Source organism: Mercenaria mercenaria, chromosome 16 (assembly GCF_021730395.1).
Source record: "Mercenaria mercenaria strain notata chromosome 16, MADL_Memer_1, whole genome shotgun sequence".
NCBI classification, from domain to species: domain Eukaryota; kingdom Metazoa; phylum Mollusca; class Bivalvia; order Venerida; family Veneridae; genus Mercenaria; species Mercenaria mercenaria.
The window spans coordinates 41,646,663-41,667,179 of NC_069376.1; the positions used below are offsets into that span (position 1 = coordinate 41,646,663).

The 20,517-nt window shown below is 36.8% G+C and overlaps 1 protein-coding gene across 2 annotated transcripts; it reads right to left on the reverse strand.

Moving 5' to 3' along the window:
* Positions 1 to 7,350: 7,350 nt before the first annotated feature.
* LOC123539637 (microfibril-associated glycoprotein 4-like) lies at positions 7,351 to 20,108 on the reverse strand. Of its 2 annotated transcripts, none has more exons than XM_045324314.2 (4): positions 20,033 to 20,108; positions 19,506 to 19,789; positions 10,528 to 10,649; positions 7,351 to 9,864 (listed from the first exon to the last, which is right to left on the reverse strand). In XM_045324314.2, exons 2-4 carry the CDS (start codon positions 19,735 to 19,737, stop codon positions 9,358 to 9,360), a joined length of 861 nt encoding a protein of 286 aa, XP_045180249.2. In that variant the 5' UTR covers positions 19,738 to 19,789; positions 20,033 to 20,108; the 3' UTR covers positions 7,351 to 9,357. The 2 variants fall into 2 exon arrangements, with proteins under 2 accessions (XP_045180249.2, XP_045180250.2); XM_045324315.2 differs by having other exon boundaries at positions 19,506 to 19,767; positions 20,033 to 20,091.
* Positions 20,109 to 20,517: the final 409 nt, after the last annotated feature.

Consider the following 20,517-nt stretch of genomic DNA (forward strand, 5'->3'; position numbering starts at 1 on the left):
CTCCTTGACATGCTGACTTGATGAACACGACGTGAATTTGCTCACTTTGCAAAAGGGTCCGTTATATCTCCGTAACTTACATAAGTAACGGTATCGGAACACTTGTAACACCGTCACCAAAAAAAAAAAGAGATCTGTCTTCACCCGAAGATCTAATCCAAACAAAGAAGAACAAAACAGACAACCAGTCTATTGTGAGTATATCTAAATCTCACTTAATTATGGAGTCTCCTTGTCAAACAAAATCTCCATATCCATCTCCTAGTGAATTACGTCTCGACGAGGTAACTAACAAAGCGATTGCTCTTGCTCTGAAAGACACCATTCAAGATGAACTTAAATCCACTGTCGAGCCCATGTTTCAAAGGAGTTCTCAGCAGCTTTCAATTAAAAATCAACTCGCTTAAATCACAAAAGGAGTCAATTCGTTCCGTAAACGCAGATCGTATATATAGAGTTGACATTCTTGAATTTCATTCCGATGCCGCATAACAATACAGTAGACGAGATAATGTCTGTATTTCCGGCATCAATGAGGAGGAAAGTGAGGACACTGACCAAAAAGTCTTTGATATTGCTATTGCATTTGGTCTGGGTATCTCACGCAGTGATATAGCTGTATCACACAGGGTCGGAAAAATTCGGAAAAATCAAAGCTAAAGATAAACCTACTAGTGAAGTTCGTTTCACGCCCCTCGCGTGACTCTTTTTATATGAAGCGGGTTTATCTCAAGTCCAACGGTTACTCTGGAAGCTACATTAATGAGGATCTCACTAAGTATAGATCGGAATTGTTATTCGATGCACGTCGTATGGTTTATTCCAAGGAGATCGTTGGCGCTTAGTCTTCAAACGGGATAATCCTTGTAAAAAACCCTAAAAGATTATAAAAAAACAGTGTTCACAAGAACTTTTGTAAACGTGATTTAGAACAGTTCATTGACTATTCTGCCCTTTAGCCTAGCGGGCACAAAGCCTAAATGTCTTGTGGTTTTTGCTCTAAACATGCTAGATGTTATCGTTACTAAAGGTGTAAAGTGTTGCAGTGACCTAACAGTATCTAGACTTAAGTAATCTTTCTGATGACCAGTGTTTCCACAGGATTGTGCTCGAATCACTTGTAAATCTAACCTGTTTCATCTGGCTTTGTTTTTGTCAAGTTATAAAAGGTGGAATTACGATAAAAGCTCATAATTCTACAAAAAATGTTTAAAGGTTATGCTTTTTGTAATTTAGTATCTAGCAATTCTATATATATACCACTGTATCCTTAAAAAGGATACTTGCTCTTTTATGAAAATCACTACTTTTATGTATATTTTGTGACTTTATAAAATGGGTAGAGGTCGAAAAATGAATATAATGAAAGAAAGTTTGTATATTTTGTTGCGTCGTTCCAACATCTTTGACTTTTGTCATTGTTTCGTTGTGTGGTTCTGTCATTGACACTAAAACAACACAACGAAAGAATACAGCGCGACATAACGGAGGGACGACACAAAATTAATGTACAAGCCAATAATGACGACCTAAAAATGTAGCGTGTAATAATTATTTGAGGCAGGCGACAGCACGACAAATTGACAGCTCAGGAAATGCTGCTTGCTTACGACGGGCGGCCATAGTAGTTTACCCTGAACTTTCGGTTTAAGTTGTCATAAATAACAAAGATGACTGAAATCATCCACATTAATCTTAAACACTCGTATTTATATTGAGTAACAAAAATGCAAATATAATACCATTCTTGAGTTCACTTCTTGTTATTTAGAATCTGTTCGTATGGCTGACATGCATTTACTATGTTTTCAAAGTCCCTTTTTAAAACAGTAATTCAAATTTTAAGGTAGTGGACCCGTACTGACAATCGGTAATTTCCGTTCGTTTACGTATTCTCCGTATGCGATTTCGGCATTCTCCGGTTGTTATAAGAAATAATTTTCTGTTATATCCGAAGGATGCCGAAATCTCATACGGGAGACACATAATCGCACGGAATGTGCCGATTGTTATTACGGGTCAATTACCTTAAAGCAATTGTTCATTCATACTTTAACACCAGGAGACCATGTATAATAATGTCAGATGAAAGTAACAATCAAGATTTAATAAATAAGTTCCAAAGATAAGGGTGTACTTTTATTGCTTAAACCCAGTATAATGGTTGAACCAACGGAGAGGAAAATACTTGTAACAGTATAACAATACTACAATAATCTAGAAACTATTAAAGAAGTTTACCTTTTGGAAAGCCTTCTATGGTCGTAAATATAGAAGTGTTTTGTTGTTGAACAAGCTTCTGGAGTTGTTGTACCTGAACTTCTAATGCACGAATTTTCTCTTCCATTTCCTTTGGGCACGAGTTTGTCACGATTGCGTCTGTGTTTGTCGTGCACATCCATGTATCATGCCCATAACACACACAACCGACGGCAAGACTGATATACATGCATCTCATAATAAGACAAGCAGTCATGTTCCTTCGCACAGTTGTTTTGTGCTGCAAGAAAAACATCAACCTACATCAGAAATAGCACTTAAGGCTAAATGTCATCCACGTTCATAAGGTGGCTGTTATACCAAGACGAACTGTAATCTGCCATGACTGGCAGCTATTTAGTATTATTATCCCCCGACGAAAGTCGGAGGGATATAGTTTTGGCGTTGTCCGCCCGACCGTCCGTCCGGAGCCATATCTAGGAAGTGGTTGGGAATATTTATATAAAACTTCATATACATGTTCACCACTGTAAGTTTATGCGGCCCGTCAAGTTTCAGTTAGATTACCCTAGTAACATTAGAGTTATGGCCCTTAGAAGTTTCTAGTGTTAACTATATAGGGTACTATAAATATGGCAATTTCTGTATCATAACTTTTGATGTATTTGACCTTGAACTATGAAACTTAAACAGAATTTAGAGCACTATAATGTGGTTGTGCAAACACAATTTCGTTCGGATTTATTTTGTAACTTCAGAGTTATTGCACTTTAATTGTATAAAAATCCACATATTTGTACATAACAAATTTACCATTTGGCATTACATTAAATTTCTTTCATTCTTTTCCATGTACATTTATTATAAACATGTGAAGTTGGGCACCCACACCTGGTCATCCACTTGCCTTGGTCGCGCCCCCTCCACCATGCGCAAGAACCAGGTCCCTAGGTCTAAGGTCAATGTCACACTTTGAGATCAAACGTCAAATTCAAGAATGACTTAGTCCGGAGCATATCTTCTTCATGCATGGAGGGATTTTGATGAAAGTTGGCACAATCATTCATCATCATGAGACGGAGTGTCATGCGCAAGAACTAGGTCCCTAGGTCTAAGGTCAAGGTCACACTTAGAGGTCAAAGGATACAAGAAAGAAAACTTTGTCCGGAGCATATCTTCTTTATGCATGGAGGGATTTTTATATAACTTGGCACAAATGTTCACCACCACGAGGTGGAGTGTCATGCGCAAGAACCAGGTCCCTAGGTCTAAGGTCAAGGTCACAGGATTCAAGAATGAAAACCTTGTTCGGAGCATTTCTTCTTCATGCATAGAGGGATTTTGATATAACTTGGCACAAATGTTCACCACCACGAGACAGAGTGTCATGCGCAAGAACCAGGCCCCTAGGTCAAAGGTCAAGGTCACATTTAGAGGCTAAAGTTCAGATACAAGAATGACATTGTCCGGAGCATTTCTTCTTCATGCATGGAGGGATTTTGATGTTACTTGGCACAATTATACACCATCATGAGACGAAGTGTCATACGCAGTTCCCTTCTTTAGAATTACTTCCATTTGTTGTTACTATAAATAGCTTATATTGTAACTTTTTCATTACTAGTCGTAGGGAAAAATCGAGACCACTTTTCTGTAGTACAACATGCATGCTACATTCAATTTTGGGGTGTATTTTGACAAATCTCTACCTGGTAAAGATTTTTGTGTGGACTTACAATTTTTTTTTTTGGGATTTTTGTTTTTAAGATCAACTTCCCTTAGTTGTTACTATAAATAACTTATATTGTTTTTTAATTGACCGTAGGGAAAAAACAAGACCGCTTTTCTGTGGTACAACATAGATGTTACTTTCCAATTTTAAGTGTAATTTAAGGTATCTCTACCTGGTAAGGAGTTTTTTTTTGTGGACTTAGAAAAACAAAAGACTTACAATGATTACTAAACAACTACAAAATTAAAATTCCATTTGCAACTACAGGTGCTAGAGTAAAGAAATTTGTTGTGACGGGCGTATATTGTGACATTCTGGCACTCTTGTTTTTAAATGTTCAAACCTTCAACATGTTAAGTTGTAATTGCACCAGCCTTGCCACCAGCCATGTTCAAGATATCTTACTTAATTGTGTTCTCTTAAGGACATCTGTTCTTTTAAGTTCAAATGTACATGTTAAACAGCAACACTTGATGCCAAACCACTCAAAGACAATATTTCGTTCAGGTTAAACTTCAAGCTCACATTTCAATTAACTGCATTTAAATAAATTCTTTAGTCAGGATCAAAGTATCATACACTTATTATGTACTCTTTAATTAAACATTTGTTTTCTGTAAAATTGATTTTGAATACTGCAATTATTAGCTTCTTAGTAACATCCTAAACTTTTTGCCGGATATGTTTTTTGCCATTCCTCACTACAAACCATTTCGGCGGGGGGGGGGGGTACCAATTCATCGAATTTGCTTGTTTTGATTGTTTTACAATGTTGCCAAGGTTTGTTCTTGGGGCGCGACTGATCCTTTTGGGTCTTGGTTAGAAACAGTTTATGTTTCAGTATTTGTTTTGTTCCATTATTTTATTTTTTACACTGTGCTCAAAATATTTGACTGTTTCTTACCACTGCTAATAAATCTGCATGTAATTTACGAGGACATATACGTACAACAATAAAATGTTCTTGCATGATTGCTTCCTTCAACACGTATATTTTAATTTAGTGTGTATCCAGAAGAGCCTCTCATTAGATTCAGGAAGATATGTATAAATCACACGGCCAAACATGAAAACATAATTGTCATACAGTCTAGAGATACTAAAACGAGACAAACTTTGACACAATATGAAAATAATTCATGTTGTTCCTGTTCAAAAGTTTCAAGAAAATATGGGTACATATGCATAGTTCACCTGTCAAATATTTGACATTTCTTTAGTAGTAGCTTGGTTTAAGATCAAATATAAATACCATCGGTGTACCAAAGCAATTGCCTTCAAAGAAAACCTACAGCTGTGAATGTAACGGAGGAAAATACAAAGAGACAAAGTAATGATTAAATATAGGAACACAATAGGTCATGTAACAGTCTGTTGCAAAAAGACATTAGAGAGTTAAACCGACTACAATGCTTTCCCGGATCCAGGGAGGGGCCAGGGAGCCCTTGCGCCGCCCGCTCAGTCAGCTGAGAAGTGACATATACAAATTAAAGCTGCACATTTCCAAAGGGAGACGTTTGGAATCTGTAACTAGTGAGGGTATCTCCATCCCGTACTTAAAAATTAACACCAAAGAATGAACCATAGGCCGTCATTTCATACTTATATTTCAATAATATCCAGGGGAGATTCCAACGACAACTGTCTCCTATTATCAGGTGGAAGGAACCCCCTCCTGTGCCTCATCATTTAGACCCAAAAATGCACCAGAGGCCATCATTTGATACCTATATTCATAAAACGTCCAGGGAACCGCTCACCTGGCACCCTTTACAGGGGGATTACCCCCTCCCATAATTTAGACCCTAAAAACACTACAGGCCACCATTACATACCTTTATTTTTAGAAATTTCCAGGAGAAGATCAATCCCCACCCCCAATTTGAGTAGGTGCCCCTCCCGTACCTACCTCCAACTGGTCCTATGCGCCTCGCCGGTGACGCCTAGCTCTAAATTGGTACGCTCCCCCTATCCCAGTATGTTTTTTTATATCTAGTGGTTGATTCTTCAGTACGAAGAAGAAGTCATGTTCCTAACATCAAACCATTGTTAGGTATTTTATGCAATGCGTAGAATTACGCTTAATCTGGTGTTAAGGGCACGAAATATATTGCATATGTTTTACCGGACAGATTCAGCTAAATCGAGTCTGCCTGTCTGCGTTTTTTTTTATTATTATTTCAGTCTTTGAGAATAAAAATACTGCGGATACGTACACTTCTGCGATTCTATTTGGTTGTACAGGAGCATATGAATCTGAAAGAAATTTTATCGAGTTATACCAAGACGGCATAAATCAAACATAAACAATTGTTTGATATTATGACAATTTTTAGTTTTAGTAGTATAGTCTCGAGTAGCTGTTAGTACATGTAACTAATGTTTTATACGACATATGTTTTAAACGAATATATATCAATATATCCTTAAAATATTTATCCCTGCTTTTACATTTTGTATCTCTCCATTTTAAAAACTCATTTCTGTAAATAGCAAAACCGCTTTGCAAGTCAACCTGAACGATAATGGTAGCGGACTTGGTGGATTAGCGTAAAATTGTTTTCTTGGTGGATTAGCATATTCACAAAATACACGTTTTTCCTTTCACTGATACTCTGATTACGTATTGAATATGTTTGTTTTGAGTAATTAGAAAATTTTGGAAGTTTTCTGTGCGAATACCGGTACATGACCACTGGAACAGAATTTGTATAAAAATAACATTTTCTTGGTGAATAAGCCAATGCGATCGGGCCGAGTAGAAAAGGTTTTCCAGGGTGTTTGTATATTTAGCGACGGTCTAGAAGGAAACCATTAACATGGGCGATTGAATACTGTTTTCTCCTTCGCATGCAACATATTTCATAGAAATTGGTTGAGAAATAAAAAATTTACATTGATTTGAAGATTTGAATCGACAACTTTTGTTGACAATATCTTCTTTGCGGAATAGCGATATGACGTACAACGATCACGTGATTCGTCACCCTGTTCCAAGAGGCCATGTTTTAGTGTGGTGTTGAGGATAAGGAGGGCTGACGAATTATTGTAATACTTTTTCTAGACGCTCACCCAAGAAATCATATCGAAATCAGGCAAAATGTTTCTAAACAAAAGGTTGTTTAAAATTCCAGTTATACAATGTATAAAGGGACCATTCTTAATATCGACCATGCCTTTATCTGGGGGAGAAAAAGAATCTTGGTAGAAAATAAGAAAAGGAACATTTCTGTGACATATCTTTTAATTCTTTTAAATGTTTTCTGATATGAGTATTTTAGAGTTTCCAGCTTCTGTCTCTAGCTTTATGTCAGTTTATTTTCAAGAGAACTGATGTAATTAATTCAAATATAATTTAAAATGGATTCATTTCCTTCTAAAATAAACTTGCGAAAAAGTTCGAATATTGCATTTTAATTTCAATATTATATTAAATCATAAGCAAAAAGAAATATTTTATTAAAACGCAGTCGTTTAACAAATAAGATAAAATACGGAAAAGTTATTATTTATTTGTACAGTGCAACCTCTCTAGAGCAGCCCTCTCTTCAGCAAAAACCTCTCTTTTACAACATCATCAAAATTTCCCTAAGCTGAAATATACTAACAAATTTACCTTTCCAGAACAACAACCTCATCTGTACTTTATATCATTAAAAATGCGGCTTTTATATGGTTAACTTTAAACACTTTCTAATTTGACTCTAGTCAAAATGCATTCATGATATGGCACATGACACAGAAAGCAGACCATAGATTGCCAATTAATGTATGAACAGTGGGAACAAAAGAAACAAATATGGAACTGAAACCTGTATTTGCCTTTGAAATATTGCAACCATGGCAACAACTTACAATATAGTTAATCACAACAACATGCCTGCTTTTTCGGGACTCTTCTTACACAGGCCGCAAGGATTATCACACAACACTTATTTTGATAGGAGAGATTTCTACCTTCTTTTACTGTAAAACATCTATTATGCAATGTTCTATGCTAAAATTATATGGTGAAAATGAATAGCATCTTTCACGTGCTTTTGATATATATTTTAGAAGGACATCTACTACGTCACACAACATGAGAAATATCAACCATGCGTCTTATAAAAGGAAGTTTTAGGCTACTGTACACAAACACTAATTGCCGGCAGTAATTCGAACATAACTGGTAAACTAGTAAATGATATACTAAATCACACTGTATTACACAAAAACGACGTTTTTTTTTCTTATTAAGGACGAATGTTTTCATACAATCTTGCTAAACCAAAACTGATTACCTGTCAAAAACAATAGATGGTATATCAAGATATCATTATTACTGCGATAAAATACACGTACAGGACTTCTAACGCACCGTCGATAATTAAGATATCATCATTCCTGCGAAAAATACACTTACAGGACGGATTTCTAACGCCCCGTCGATAATTAAGATATCATCATTCCCGCGATAAAATACACTTACAGGACCTCTAACGCCCCGTCGATAAATAAGATATCATTCCTACGATGAAATACATTAGCGGAATTTCTAACGCTCCATCTCAATATCTCTCATACAACTAATAGTACATTTTTGAAATTTCTCACACATTTTCGATTAGCATATTATAAAAGTGATCGTTGTAAGCTTATTTATAGTAGCCATCGGTAATCCATATGGATAACGCCTCCAGAAGACTGTAAGCAATGCTAGTAGGAAGATAATGTAAGATACAGAAGACGCTCCAATTTCAGAAGCTTCCCTAGTTCTTTAGTGTTCCAGGTGTAAAGCACCCATAAACGGGACTCTTATCCCAATGTTAGTAATTTTAGTTGGCTTAGCGGGGCCTCTGAACTCGCGATCCATATTTTCGTAGTCAAACAGTGTTACCACTGAACCACTGCGTCCGCTCTCAAATGATTAAATTAAATTTGATTTGATTTTGGTTTTATGGTGCACCACCACAGTGCATGTTATATGGCGCCAAAAATATTCATACGATCCGGAAAGAAAGAAACTTCAATTTTTGGGTTACCGTATGGGTTGAATTTTCAAATAGGCCCTTTTCTATTTATGTTTATTAATAAGTAATTTTGTCCTTCTTTGTTTATAAGACAAATTTATCAATTTTCCGTTAGGTCGATGTTACTAAAAGTCCGTAATGAAACGAAATTTTGTATGGAATCAAAACATGTATACCTGCTGGAATAACATGAATGCAGCAAAGCCAAGTGTTCAGACCCTATAAGTAGCCTCTGTAATGATAATTTACGCCAAAACTGTACAAAGATTAATACATACATTCTATATATATAAAGCTATATCATTGATCCTTAAATGAAACGTGTCCATGGTATTGCTCATTGATCAGGATAATGTTATAAATGACAGAGGAGAAGACACCGTCGCCAGTGTTTTAACATTGACCATTCATGGCTTTCACCTTAATGGTGACCTTTTTAATAGGAACGTTCTTTGTAGTCCAGTAGCCGATACCACCTTGTTGTGTTTTACTGAAAACTCCATTCATGTTTCCCAACCTGTAACAGTTTTTGTTCCACCATCCTCCACCGTCTAAATACTTGACACAGCAATTTTCTGACGAAATATCATTATCCCTGTCATACGTTGAAAATTTCATATTATTATGGAAACTCAGTAGTTCGTCAATGCTACCCTCATAATTAAAGGCATCTACGTTCATAGTGTAAGAAGTTGTCGCTCCGTGAACGGTAAACACCTTGTAATGTGCATACTCAGTTGTGCCATCATAATTCTCCATATCGAAATATATCTGGCTGCCATCTCGAGTCAAACGGTGTATCTTCTCCAAGCCTAGCCAATGAGATCCGTCAACATCACCAAATCCGCTAACGTAGTCGTCCCAGGATCGGTAAAAGTTTACCTTACGGTCAACCCGATTCTACAATGAAAATAAACACTTTACATTGGCAATTTTTTCAAACTGGAACTTAAAAAAAGATTCTACCAGTTGCGTTTTCGTGCTTATCGTGTTTAAATACCAACATTTATCTAAAATGTTCTTTCTATAAAGCATTACACAAGCGTTACAATCAAATGCTTATAAAATCTATGGACAACAAAATATTAACATAATTTATAGCAGTACGTCCAGTCGCCAAGTATTACAACAATACGAAGTAGATTTTTAGTATTGATAGTAGTGTTCGTCATGTCGTAATATACATCTTAAATCTGGTGAGACAGTGTAATCTGTGTATGTTCTTGTACCTTTTTATACCGTAATCTAGTAACCAGTGACATTACCAGGATAACCAGTCCAATTCCCACCTTTGTCTTGTAGCTATACAAAAGGAACAGACATCTTTCATCTAGTAAGATGGATTAAAGTCCATCTGTTATTGTACCGTTTTAAACTCTTATCTAGTAAAGAGGCACATTACCAGGATCAAAAGTCCAACCCACCCCCCCACTCATCCCCCACCCCTGCGTCTTGTATCAATACATAAAGAATGGACAACTTCCATCTGGTGAGATAGAGTAAACTTCTTCTGTTCTTGTACCGTTTTATGTTATTATTTTATCTGGTATCGAGATGCACTACCTGGATCAAAGTCCAGCCCCCGTTCGTCATGTCGCAATACACAAAGAATGGGCACCTTCCATCTGGTGAGATAGAGTAAACTCCGTCTGTCCTTGTTCCATTCCTATATATTTCTGAACAGTCTGCAAGAGAGAATCTCTAACTTATTAATAACAAGAGTGCCAGAATGTCACGAAAAATGCCCGTCATCGAACTTGGCCTACTTCAAGGGGCATAATTCAAGAGTGTCTGGGGTGATTTGGATGGTTATCGTACGTGGCCGAGATATCATGCCCCTAAAACATTGTCAGCAGGTTTGGTGATTTTTTTTATGGATTTAACGTCGCACCGACACATGATAGGTCATATGGCGACATTTCAGCTTTAATGGTGGAGGAAGACCCCAGGTGCCCCTCCGTGCTTTATTTCATCACAAGCGGACACCTTGGTAGAACCACCGACCTTCCGTAAGCCAGCTGGATGACTTCCTCACATGAAGAATTCAACGCCCCGAGTGAGGCTCGAACCCACATCGATGAGGGGCAAGTGATTTGGGTTTGGTGAAGATCAGATGGAAACTGTTTGACTTAGAGTGCAGACATGGCTAAGTTTGCAGTTCTTTGAGTAATTCAAGGACTATAATCCAAGAGTGCCTAAGGCAATTTGGCTGGTAATCGAACTTGGCCGGGATATTAAGCCCACAAACATCGTCAGCAATTTTGGTGAAGATCGGGTGAAAACTGTTGGACTTAGAGAGCGGACAAGGCTAAATTCACACTTTTTCAAGTAATTCAAGGGCCCTAATACAAGAGTGCTTGGGGCAATTTAACTTGTTATCGAACTTGGCCAAGATCGAGATACTGTGCCAACAAACATTGTCAGCAAGTGTGGTGAAGATCGGATAAAAATTGTTTGACTTAGAGAGCGGACAAGGCTAAACTCGCTGTTTTTCGAGTGTTTCAAGGGTCATAATCCAAGAGTGCCTGTTATCGAACCTGGCCGAGATATTATGCACAGAAACATTGTCAGCAAAGTTAAGTGAAGGTCCGATGAAAACTGTTCGACTTAGACATGCTTTGGACGCCGCCCGCCGCCAGCCGCAAGCCGCCGCCACCCGCCGCCACGGGTGTTCACATAATACGCCCCGCTCTTTCAGAAACGGCTGTATAAAAATATTGCGTCTGGATTCTACCAGTATCTATTGCATCTTCCAGCCCAACTGAACGACATTTAACTGTTTTGTTGTGTTTTTGTTGTTGTTGTGTCGATACGACGTATTTAACCTTTGTCATTGTTTTGTTGTGTTGTTCTGTCATTGACACTAAAACCACACAACGAAAAAATACAGCGCGACATCACGGAGGGACGACACATATGTACAAGCCAATAACGACGCCCTTAAAATGCAGCTTGTAATAATTCTTTGAGGGCAAAATGAGAGATCAAGAAATGTTGCTTGCCGGAGGGAAAAATTTTGAGTAACGACAAAACGAAAATGCAACATGTTAAGGGTATAGACCGTTATCAACATGTGTATCTTTCTATCATAATGGTCATGAGGCACTCCCCGACTTTGACTGCTTGACCAAGGTGTCATGAAAAGTAACATCTAGCAATTCATTAGAAGTAGTCATTTAAAAGCTTTCAGGTTTTAGTTCTTGTAGCCCCTAAAAGAGGTCAAGAGGAACTATATATAAGATTTGAGAGAGGTCCATATCAGGACGTTACAGACCAAGTTGGATGAAGATCCATCAACCCATCAGGCCTAAAAAAAAAAATATGTCTGTTTCCTGTAACCCGACCGACCGTAAGTTTTTACCGCCGACCGCAATTTTTTTATGGGCCGAAATTCGAGGCTCTCATATCTTTATTGATTATAGGGATAATTAAGTTGTATCCGACCTCGTCGCGCATAGTAACGAACGTTCCCTGTTCCGTCGACATGAAACAACATGGCGAAAAGCCTGTTTGTCGATAGACCCGAGGTTCCGGGTTTTTCTATCCGCAAAAATCGAGAAGTTTTCTTTGATGCGTATCGAGTTCAAAAGTTCTGCCCCTTGTCAATCAAAATCTCGATGAATTTCAATACTGTTCGCCGCCACAAGAGGAAGTATGGCAGAAGGCGGAGCGTCGTATACTAATTAGCTACTGACAGATGTCAGTCACGCCACGCGCCAACTGACACGTGGTCATCTCGCGGTTTATATTTAGTACAATAATGTCTGTTATTATTAAAGGTGTTTATTGATCAATGTGTAAAAGTTAATTGATAAACAATGCGTAGAAGAGCAGCCTACTATCGTGTTTGTACCACTTGTTCAGTGGTCACGCTGTCGGTATGAACAACATCCGTTATTGAAAGGCGGGAGCAAATTTTCAACAATTTTATTTGATTAGGCAGTTAATTGGCGATAATAAGGTTACTAAATAACAAATTGTATAATCATAATCGAACGTTATGATGTATAGCAAATTTTCTAGTATTGTCGAGGTTTAGTTTGGGCAGAAACAAATAAAAAAATATTTTGATAAGCAGAAATTGTAAGTAGTGAATAGCTATGATGGTAGAAAATAAATTAAACAGATGCATTTATTTTTCAAGAATTAAACTCTAACTTTCGTTTTCCGTATTTGTCACCCGTTTTCGCGACTGTGATTTTCGGACATTTCTGTCATTTCCAACGAGATTTTCTAGTGCAAATCTTAATATTAAGCCAATAAAAAGTCTGCTTTTAAGAAAAATATGACAACTGTTACTGGTAATTTTTGTGCTTTTATGAACTGTTCTTGCGTATTTTATGACACTATGGCTCAAAGGAAACTATTTGATTTAGGATTTATATATAGGTGGTCAGAAACGTTCTAATGACAGTGATAATGACAGCGTGTGTGGTACGCTAACCAAACATTCTATTAAAGAATGATGATGTTAGTGATGCTGGAACACCAAAGTCTAAAATTAAACGAAATATCAGAACTGGATGGCTTTGTTTTCTTGTAGACTTGCATGGAGACTAATGTATTTGTCTTAGATGAAGTTTATAACAGAATAGCTTCACCCCTGAATAGCTGATCTTGACTCTTGAAAATCTGATTTTGACCGTTGAAAATTTAGGCAGAAGAGTCTATATGTGACTTGAGTTTCAGACCTACCAAACGCCCTGTATAATGATTAAATAGTAGATAAATAATCACCTGTCCATAGATGGACAACAAACGATTGTAGGACATTTGCCCCCAATGAAAAAATGTACTACCGGACATTTGCCCCCCAGTTGATATGGCAGATAGGACATTTGCCCCCCACTTCTTATTTTTAGAATGGATATTTGCCCCCCAATATTTTTGTCCTATGTGCCAGTAGATATACTGTGTGTTATGTTGTTTTATTATCAAAATTACTCTAAAAGGCAATTTTCAGTAAAAAAAACCAAACAATTTATTGATAAAAGTTTGATGAATATGTTAATTACATTCAGGTGTTAAGGTCAATAATAGCCTATTATTGAGTTATAAAAGTGCTCATAACAATGTTATAATTTTGTAATTTGTGAAATGTTTTTAACACTCAAACTTGTTAATTTGGCAATTATCTACTAGAAAGATGTAAGAAACAAAGACATTGTTATGTACAATATGATAATTATCTTCTACTTAGTTCCTAAAAAATCACTTGGGGACAAAAATATTGGGGGGCAAATGTCCGTTTCAGAAATAAGCACTGGGGGCAAATGCCCTATCTACCATTTCAACTGGGGGGCAAATGTCCAGCAGTCCACATTTTTATTGGGGGGCAAATGTCCTGGGGGACAAATGTCCGGATCCCACAACAAATTTGTGCCAGTTGATCACAATCAAATTGTATGATGTGTGTCAGTTCTAGTCATATGCCATTTTAGATATTTTTTGTGGTTCTGTCACAATTCTTGTCATGTTCAGTAATTCAAAATAAATTGTCTAAATGTTATCTGATTCACATTTTCACTCAGTTACCAGTATCAACTATCTCAAGTCACATCTAGCACAATTTGTTAACTATTGCCAGTACTTCAAACCCTATTACCTTGTATATTAAAAAAAGCAGAAAAAAACACTGAAATGTTCTGACACCTACTAAAAAAAAAAAAATTCCTACCTACCGACCCCCCTTTTTTCAGCATGTTACAGGAAACAGACATATTTTTTTTAGGCCTCAGCCTTTGCTGCCCTTAAATGGCGTCCAGCGAAAGCCATTTGAAGACGCTTGAAGTAGTGTTTATGCCAGAATGTTAAAGACCATGTTTGGGGACGATCTAGCCAGTGGTTTATGCGAAGACAGCGTTTAAAGACTATTTTCTATTTTCAGCCCTGGCGGCACCTTAAAGGGGTCAAGTGGAATCTTCTGAACAAGCTGGAGAGAGTTTCATGCAAGGATAATCCTACTGACTCCAATGCGGTGAAAATCTACCAGGTGACGGTTGGCCACAATAGTTCACCTGAACCCTAGGTTTAAGTTGGCATAAATAGCAAAGTTGACTAAAATCATCCACATTAACCTCTAACATTTATAGATCTATTATTGAGTAAGATAAATGCAAATATAACACCATTCTTGAGTTAAGGTGGAGTGCGACCTTTAATTTTTTTTTAGATAGATCTATGAAAAATTAACAGAAGAAAATTGAGGATATTTCTGATTTATTCCAGTTTTCCGTTTGGCTCTTATTTAAGCCACATTTGTTTGGTGCGCTGTCAAACTTGGCCACTAACGGCACTTTTTGGGCGTTATTTCTTGGCGTCATTTTCATTGTTTCTGTACGGTTTTCAGCATATCCCTGTTTTAGCTGGAAGCGGACGCGAATGAAATTTATATATGTTTAAAAGATTTAAAATTTCCTTTCCTGTGATATAAATTTCGTGAATGATTTATGACGTACCTTAAGATTATGACGCATTAAAGCGTCAGACTTATATAAAACGTAACGTAGAGTTTAGCTGGAAAATTGTCCGTTTTTCGAGAATAACATTTTTTCGTGTCGAGGAATTTTGTTTAAATTTCAATCATAAATGCGCAAATATATTTACTTGCGTTTGATTAACAAAAAAGTGTATGTCACTGAATTCGTTTTTTCAGTACCACCGATTTTGTTTCCCCACCCCCGAGCTGAAATGCGACGTTATTTGTTGGTATTTTTAAAATTGCGCTAAAATTTCGGCCGATTTCGGAAAACTTGTACTATGGAAGATGTTGTCGACATTCTATCGTAAAAATATACGTTAAATGAAAGCATATTCTGAAACATAAGAAATAACACATATACAGTAAATAGAATAATAGTAGAAAAAAATAGCCCCGGCTGGTTTTGAGTTGCGAACTTTTGGTTTTTGCTTCAATTATAATAATTTTTATTAGCATTCGATTTTGATACGTAATTTTAATGAAATTACTTCTATTAAAACATCATTAAAAGTTTGTATTATCTTCATTATTGGTATTTAATGTGAATATGTGTTATAATGGACTCATGCATGTTACCGTTTCAAAATTTTCTAAAGGACAGCGAGACCGTACATCCATGGACGATATCAATGTAAAATATCATAATCGTGCGCCTTAGATGTCGGATTGTTGTTGTATGTAGGAAAGGTAAAGAATTACCCACAAGTTAAAGTTTTACTGTTAACGGAGTTTGTCTACTTATTCTTTTTTAGTTTAAAGAAATACTCTATATTTTTCATCACTGATTTTCTGATCGTAACTCGAGCTCGATTGCTGACTTGATATACTGTTTTTTCCTTTGCATATTAGAAAGAAAATTTAAAAGAGAAAATTATTAAACAGTACCGACTTTGTTGTATTCAAGTTTCTGCAGGAGACATATCATGCTCACTGTGATATCGAAATGGATATGCACTCTTTAAAGTGTAACAAGCGGCAAGGTTTGATCGAAAAGCAACACTCACCTATTCAGTTACAGTAGTAGAAGATGTGTTCACAAATAATGTCGCAGAGAATCGCGATTGACACTCAGTTAGAAATTTGCAGCTCAGCTGATATGTAATGGAAAAAAACGTCATATCAAACAATCAACCAAACAAAAAATGATGGCGAATTGTGAGAGTGCGATGGTGAAGTGCTGCAGTACTGCTTCGCCATTGTACTGTCGTGCTTCACCATCTTACAGTCGCGCTTCGCGATCGAAGTGTCACCACCGCACTGTCACGCTTAACCATTTTAGTGTCACCATTGCACTGTCGTGCTTCGCCATCGCACTGTCGCGCTTCACTATCGAACTGTCATACTTCGCTACCGTTCTGTCATGCTTCTCCATCGTAGTGTTACCATAGCCCTGTCACGCTTCTCCATCGTAGTGTCACCATCCTACTGGCACGCGTCGCCATCGCTCTGTCACGCTTCTCCATCGCAGTTTCGTCATCGAACTGTCGAGCTTTGCAATCGCACTGTCGCACTTCACCCTCTTTTTCTGTTTATATACCTTATTTGCGTTGTACTGTTCAAGAATAGTCTCCGTCGGTCTATTGTTTTCATGATGTTTGAAAAATAAATATCAACCTGTAGGGTGTAATTCAAACGAATACCAGCCGACCGAATGTTATTTCTAAACAAAATTATATTCAAAATTAACCTCTCAGCTAGAAAATGAATAATAATACATGTAATTGTTATTAATTGTTTTGTAAGAAAATATTTTTAATCAGCTCTTATTGCAAGCCATGGAACGTTAAAAATATTTGTTGTCAGGTTAACATCATAAAAATACACTTGCGACAGTGCGTTGGCGAAACGCGACACTTCGATATGGTAAACCTCAACACTAGGATGGTGATACTACGATGGTGAATCGCGGACCGCGACACTACGATGGTGAAGCACAACAGTTGATTCCGAAGAGTAGTTCAACAGACTGTCACCATCGTACTGTCGTTGTTTTCGCCATTGTACTGTCGCGCTTAGCCATCATACCATCGTACCTTTGGGCTTCCCATTTACAGGGAGTAGGCACTGGTCCTAACGGAACACCGTAAATCCCACGATTAAATCGAATTCTTATAAAGTTGAAAATCATTTTTTCTTCATATGATGCGCTTTCTCACAGGAGTAATTTAATCATAATTACACATTAAACTCGAATGCTAACTAAGTTAATTATAATAAATTATAAAAAAAACCCCGAAAGTTCACAGCTCATAACTAGCCGGGACTTCATTTTTCTATTATAATTCGAATTGTTATTTTCTTATATTTCAGTATATGCTAACATTAAACGTATAACTTAACGAAATTATGTCGACAATAAGCTCCTTAGTACAAATTTTCCGAAATCGTCCGAAACTATCGGCGTAACTTTAAAATACCACCAAATAACTTCGCGTTTACTTCATTTTTCATATATAATTCGATTTACTGTATATGTGATGGGTTTTTTTTTTATATTTCAGTATATGCCTTAATTGAACGTATATTTTTACGATAAAGGTTCGAAAACTGGTTCCAAGTTTTCCGAAATCGTCCGAAACTTTAGTGTAACTGTAAAAATACTACCAAATAACGTCGCATTTCAGCTCGGGGTTGGGGAAACAAAATCGATGGTACTGAAAAAACGAATTCGGTGACATACAACTTTTTGTTAATCAAACGCAAGTAAATATATTTGCGCATTTATGATTGAAATTTAAACAAAATTCCTCGACACGAAAAAATGTTATTCTCGAAAAACGGACAATTTTCCAGCTAAACTCTAAGTTACGTTTTGTATAAGTCTGACGCTTTAATGCGTCATAATCTTAAGGTACGTCATAGATCATTCACGAAATTTATATCACAGGAAAGGAAATTTTAAATCTTTTAAAAATATATAAATTTCATTTGCGTCCGCTTCCAGCTAAAACAGGGATATGCTGAAAACCGTACAGAAACAATGAAAATGACGCCAAGAAATAACGCCCAAAAAGTGCCGTTAGTGGCCAAGTTTGACAGCACACCAAACAAAAGTGGCTTAAATAAGAGCCAAACGGAAAACTGGAATAAATCAGAAATATCCTCAATTTTCTTCTGTTAATTTTTCATAGATCTATCTAAAAAAAATTTAAAGGTCGCACTCCACCTTAACTCTTTGATTTTTCGTATGGCTGACATAGCTTTATTATGATCAGAAAGTCTTTTTTTAAATAGAATCTAGTACAGCCCTAACATCTCTGTAAAACTGCAGCTCGGGGAAATCTCAAAAGCTGTTGCTGAAAATACCTGCGTCATCTCGGTATGAGATAAAAAAAAAACAGACATAGGGGGCTGCCATTTTGATATGCCCGATTTTTAAAGCGATCGAATATTACAAAATTTAATCGAATAAACACATACTACCGGGTTAGGTATCCCTTCTGTGCGGTATGGAGACTACGTAGTCGGATCGGTGACTGTATTAGAGAACATGTTCTTCCGTTGCTCCGATAAATTACAAGCGAGATGCGTTTAAACTTCGGAATTTCCACTTTTTTTTCGTTCCTACTGATTTCGACCCAGCGCAAAAAATACGTCAGGTGCGGGCGGTCAAAAAAAAATTTTTTTTCATTTCCCGTCAAATTGGTGCGGGAAATCCGACGAACAGGTAATCAGTTTGGTGTGGACTAATGACAAAATTTCGGCATTCTCCGGTTGTTATAAGAAATACTTTTCAGTTAAGGCCGAGGGATGCCGAAATCGCATACGGAAGACACGTAATCGCACGGAAATTGCCGATTGTTATTACGGGTCAATTACCTTAAAGCAGTTGTTCATTCATACTTTAACATCACAGACTATTATAATAATGTCAGATGAAAGTATGTACCTAAACAATCAAGATTTAGTAAATAGGTAACATAGACAAAGGCGTCGTTTTATCGGTTGAATCTAGTATAATGGTCGAACCAACGGAAAGGAAAATACATATACTTTTAACACTTAACCTGGCAGTGTATAAAAATAGTGCAAGAATCTAGAAACTATTAAAGAAGATTACCTTTAGGAAAGCCTTCTATAGTAGTAAACATAGAAGTGTTTTGTTCTTGAACAAGCCTCTGGAGTTGTTGTATCTGAACTTCTAAGGAATTAATTTTCTCTTCCATTTCCTTTGGGCACGTGTTTGTCACTAGCGCATCTGTGTTTGTCGTGCACGTCCATGTTTCATGTCCATAACACACACAACCGACGATAAGAATAGTGTAAATGCATCTCATAATAAGACAGGGCATCGTTTTCCTTCGTGTAGTTGTTTTCAGAAGCTAAGAAAGAATTCACCCTGCACTATATTAACAATAAAATAAAATTGCAAAAATAAAATATGCAAGACGAGGTATGCAGTCAAAATACAAGTCAACGGATTTTTTTTCAGTTTCTTTCACACTTAGCCTAAACCTTTAAAATGCATTCAAAGAGCTGACGTATTATTTATGATATATAATCTAGCAATATGCAATATAATTGTCATAGAAAATAGAAATTAATTTGCATAAATCTGATATATAAGAAATTGACAAAAATAGATACCTTGTATAAAGAAGAAATAAGTCTTAATACTTTGCAAGCAATCCGCCCAGTTGTGAACTTTTGTCGTTCGGCACTGATTTATCTGTGTCCATTAAGTAGAGTAGCAAACATGCTGTTGCAGGTGAGGCCCTGGACGTAAGATAAACGTGTAACATGGTAACCTGTAGTACGCATACGACTTAGTTTGTTGTTTTTTGTTGTTGTTTTTTGGGGTTGGGCTAAACTTCGCACCTACACAATTATAGGTCATATGGCGACTTTCCAGCTTTGATGGTAGAGGAAGACCCCAGGTGCCCCTCCGTGCATTATTTCATCACGAGCGGGTACTTGGGTAGAACCACCGACCTTCCGTAAGCCATACATATATGTTTTTATACTATTTTGTGATTTTGTGGTTGACTCTGACACGATTCGATTCATTTTCCTATTAAACAAAGAAGACTGAAAACAGTGAATTATTATAGCTCTGTTTTGACGTCACAATT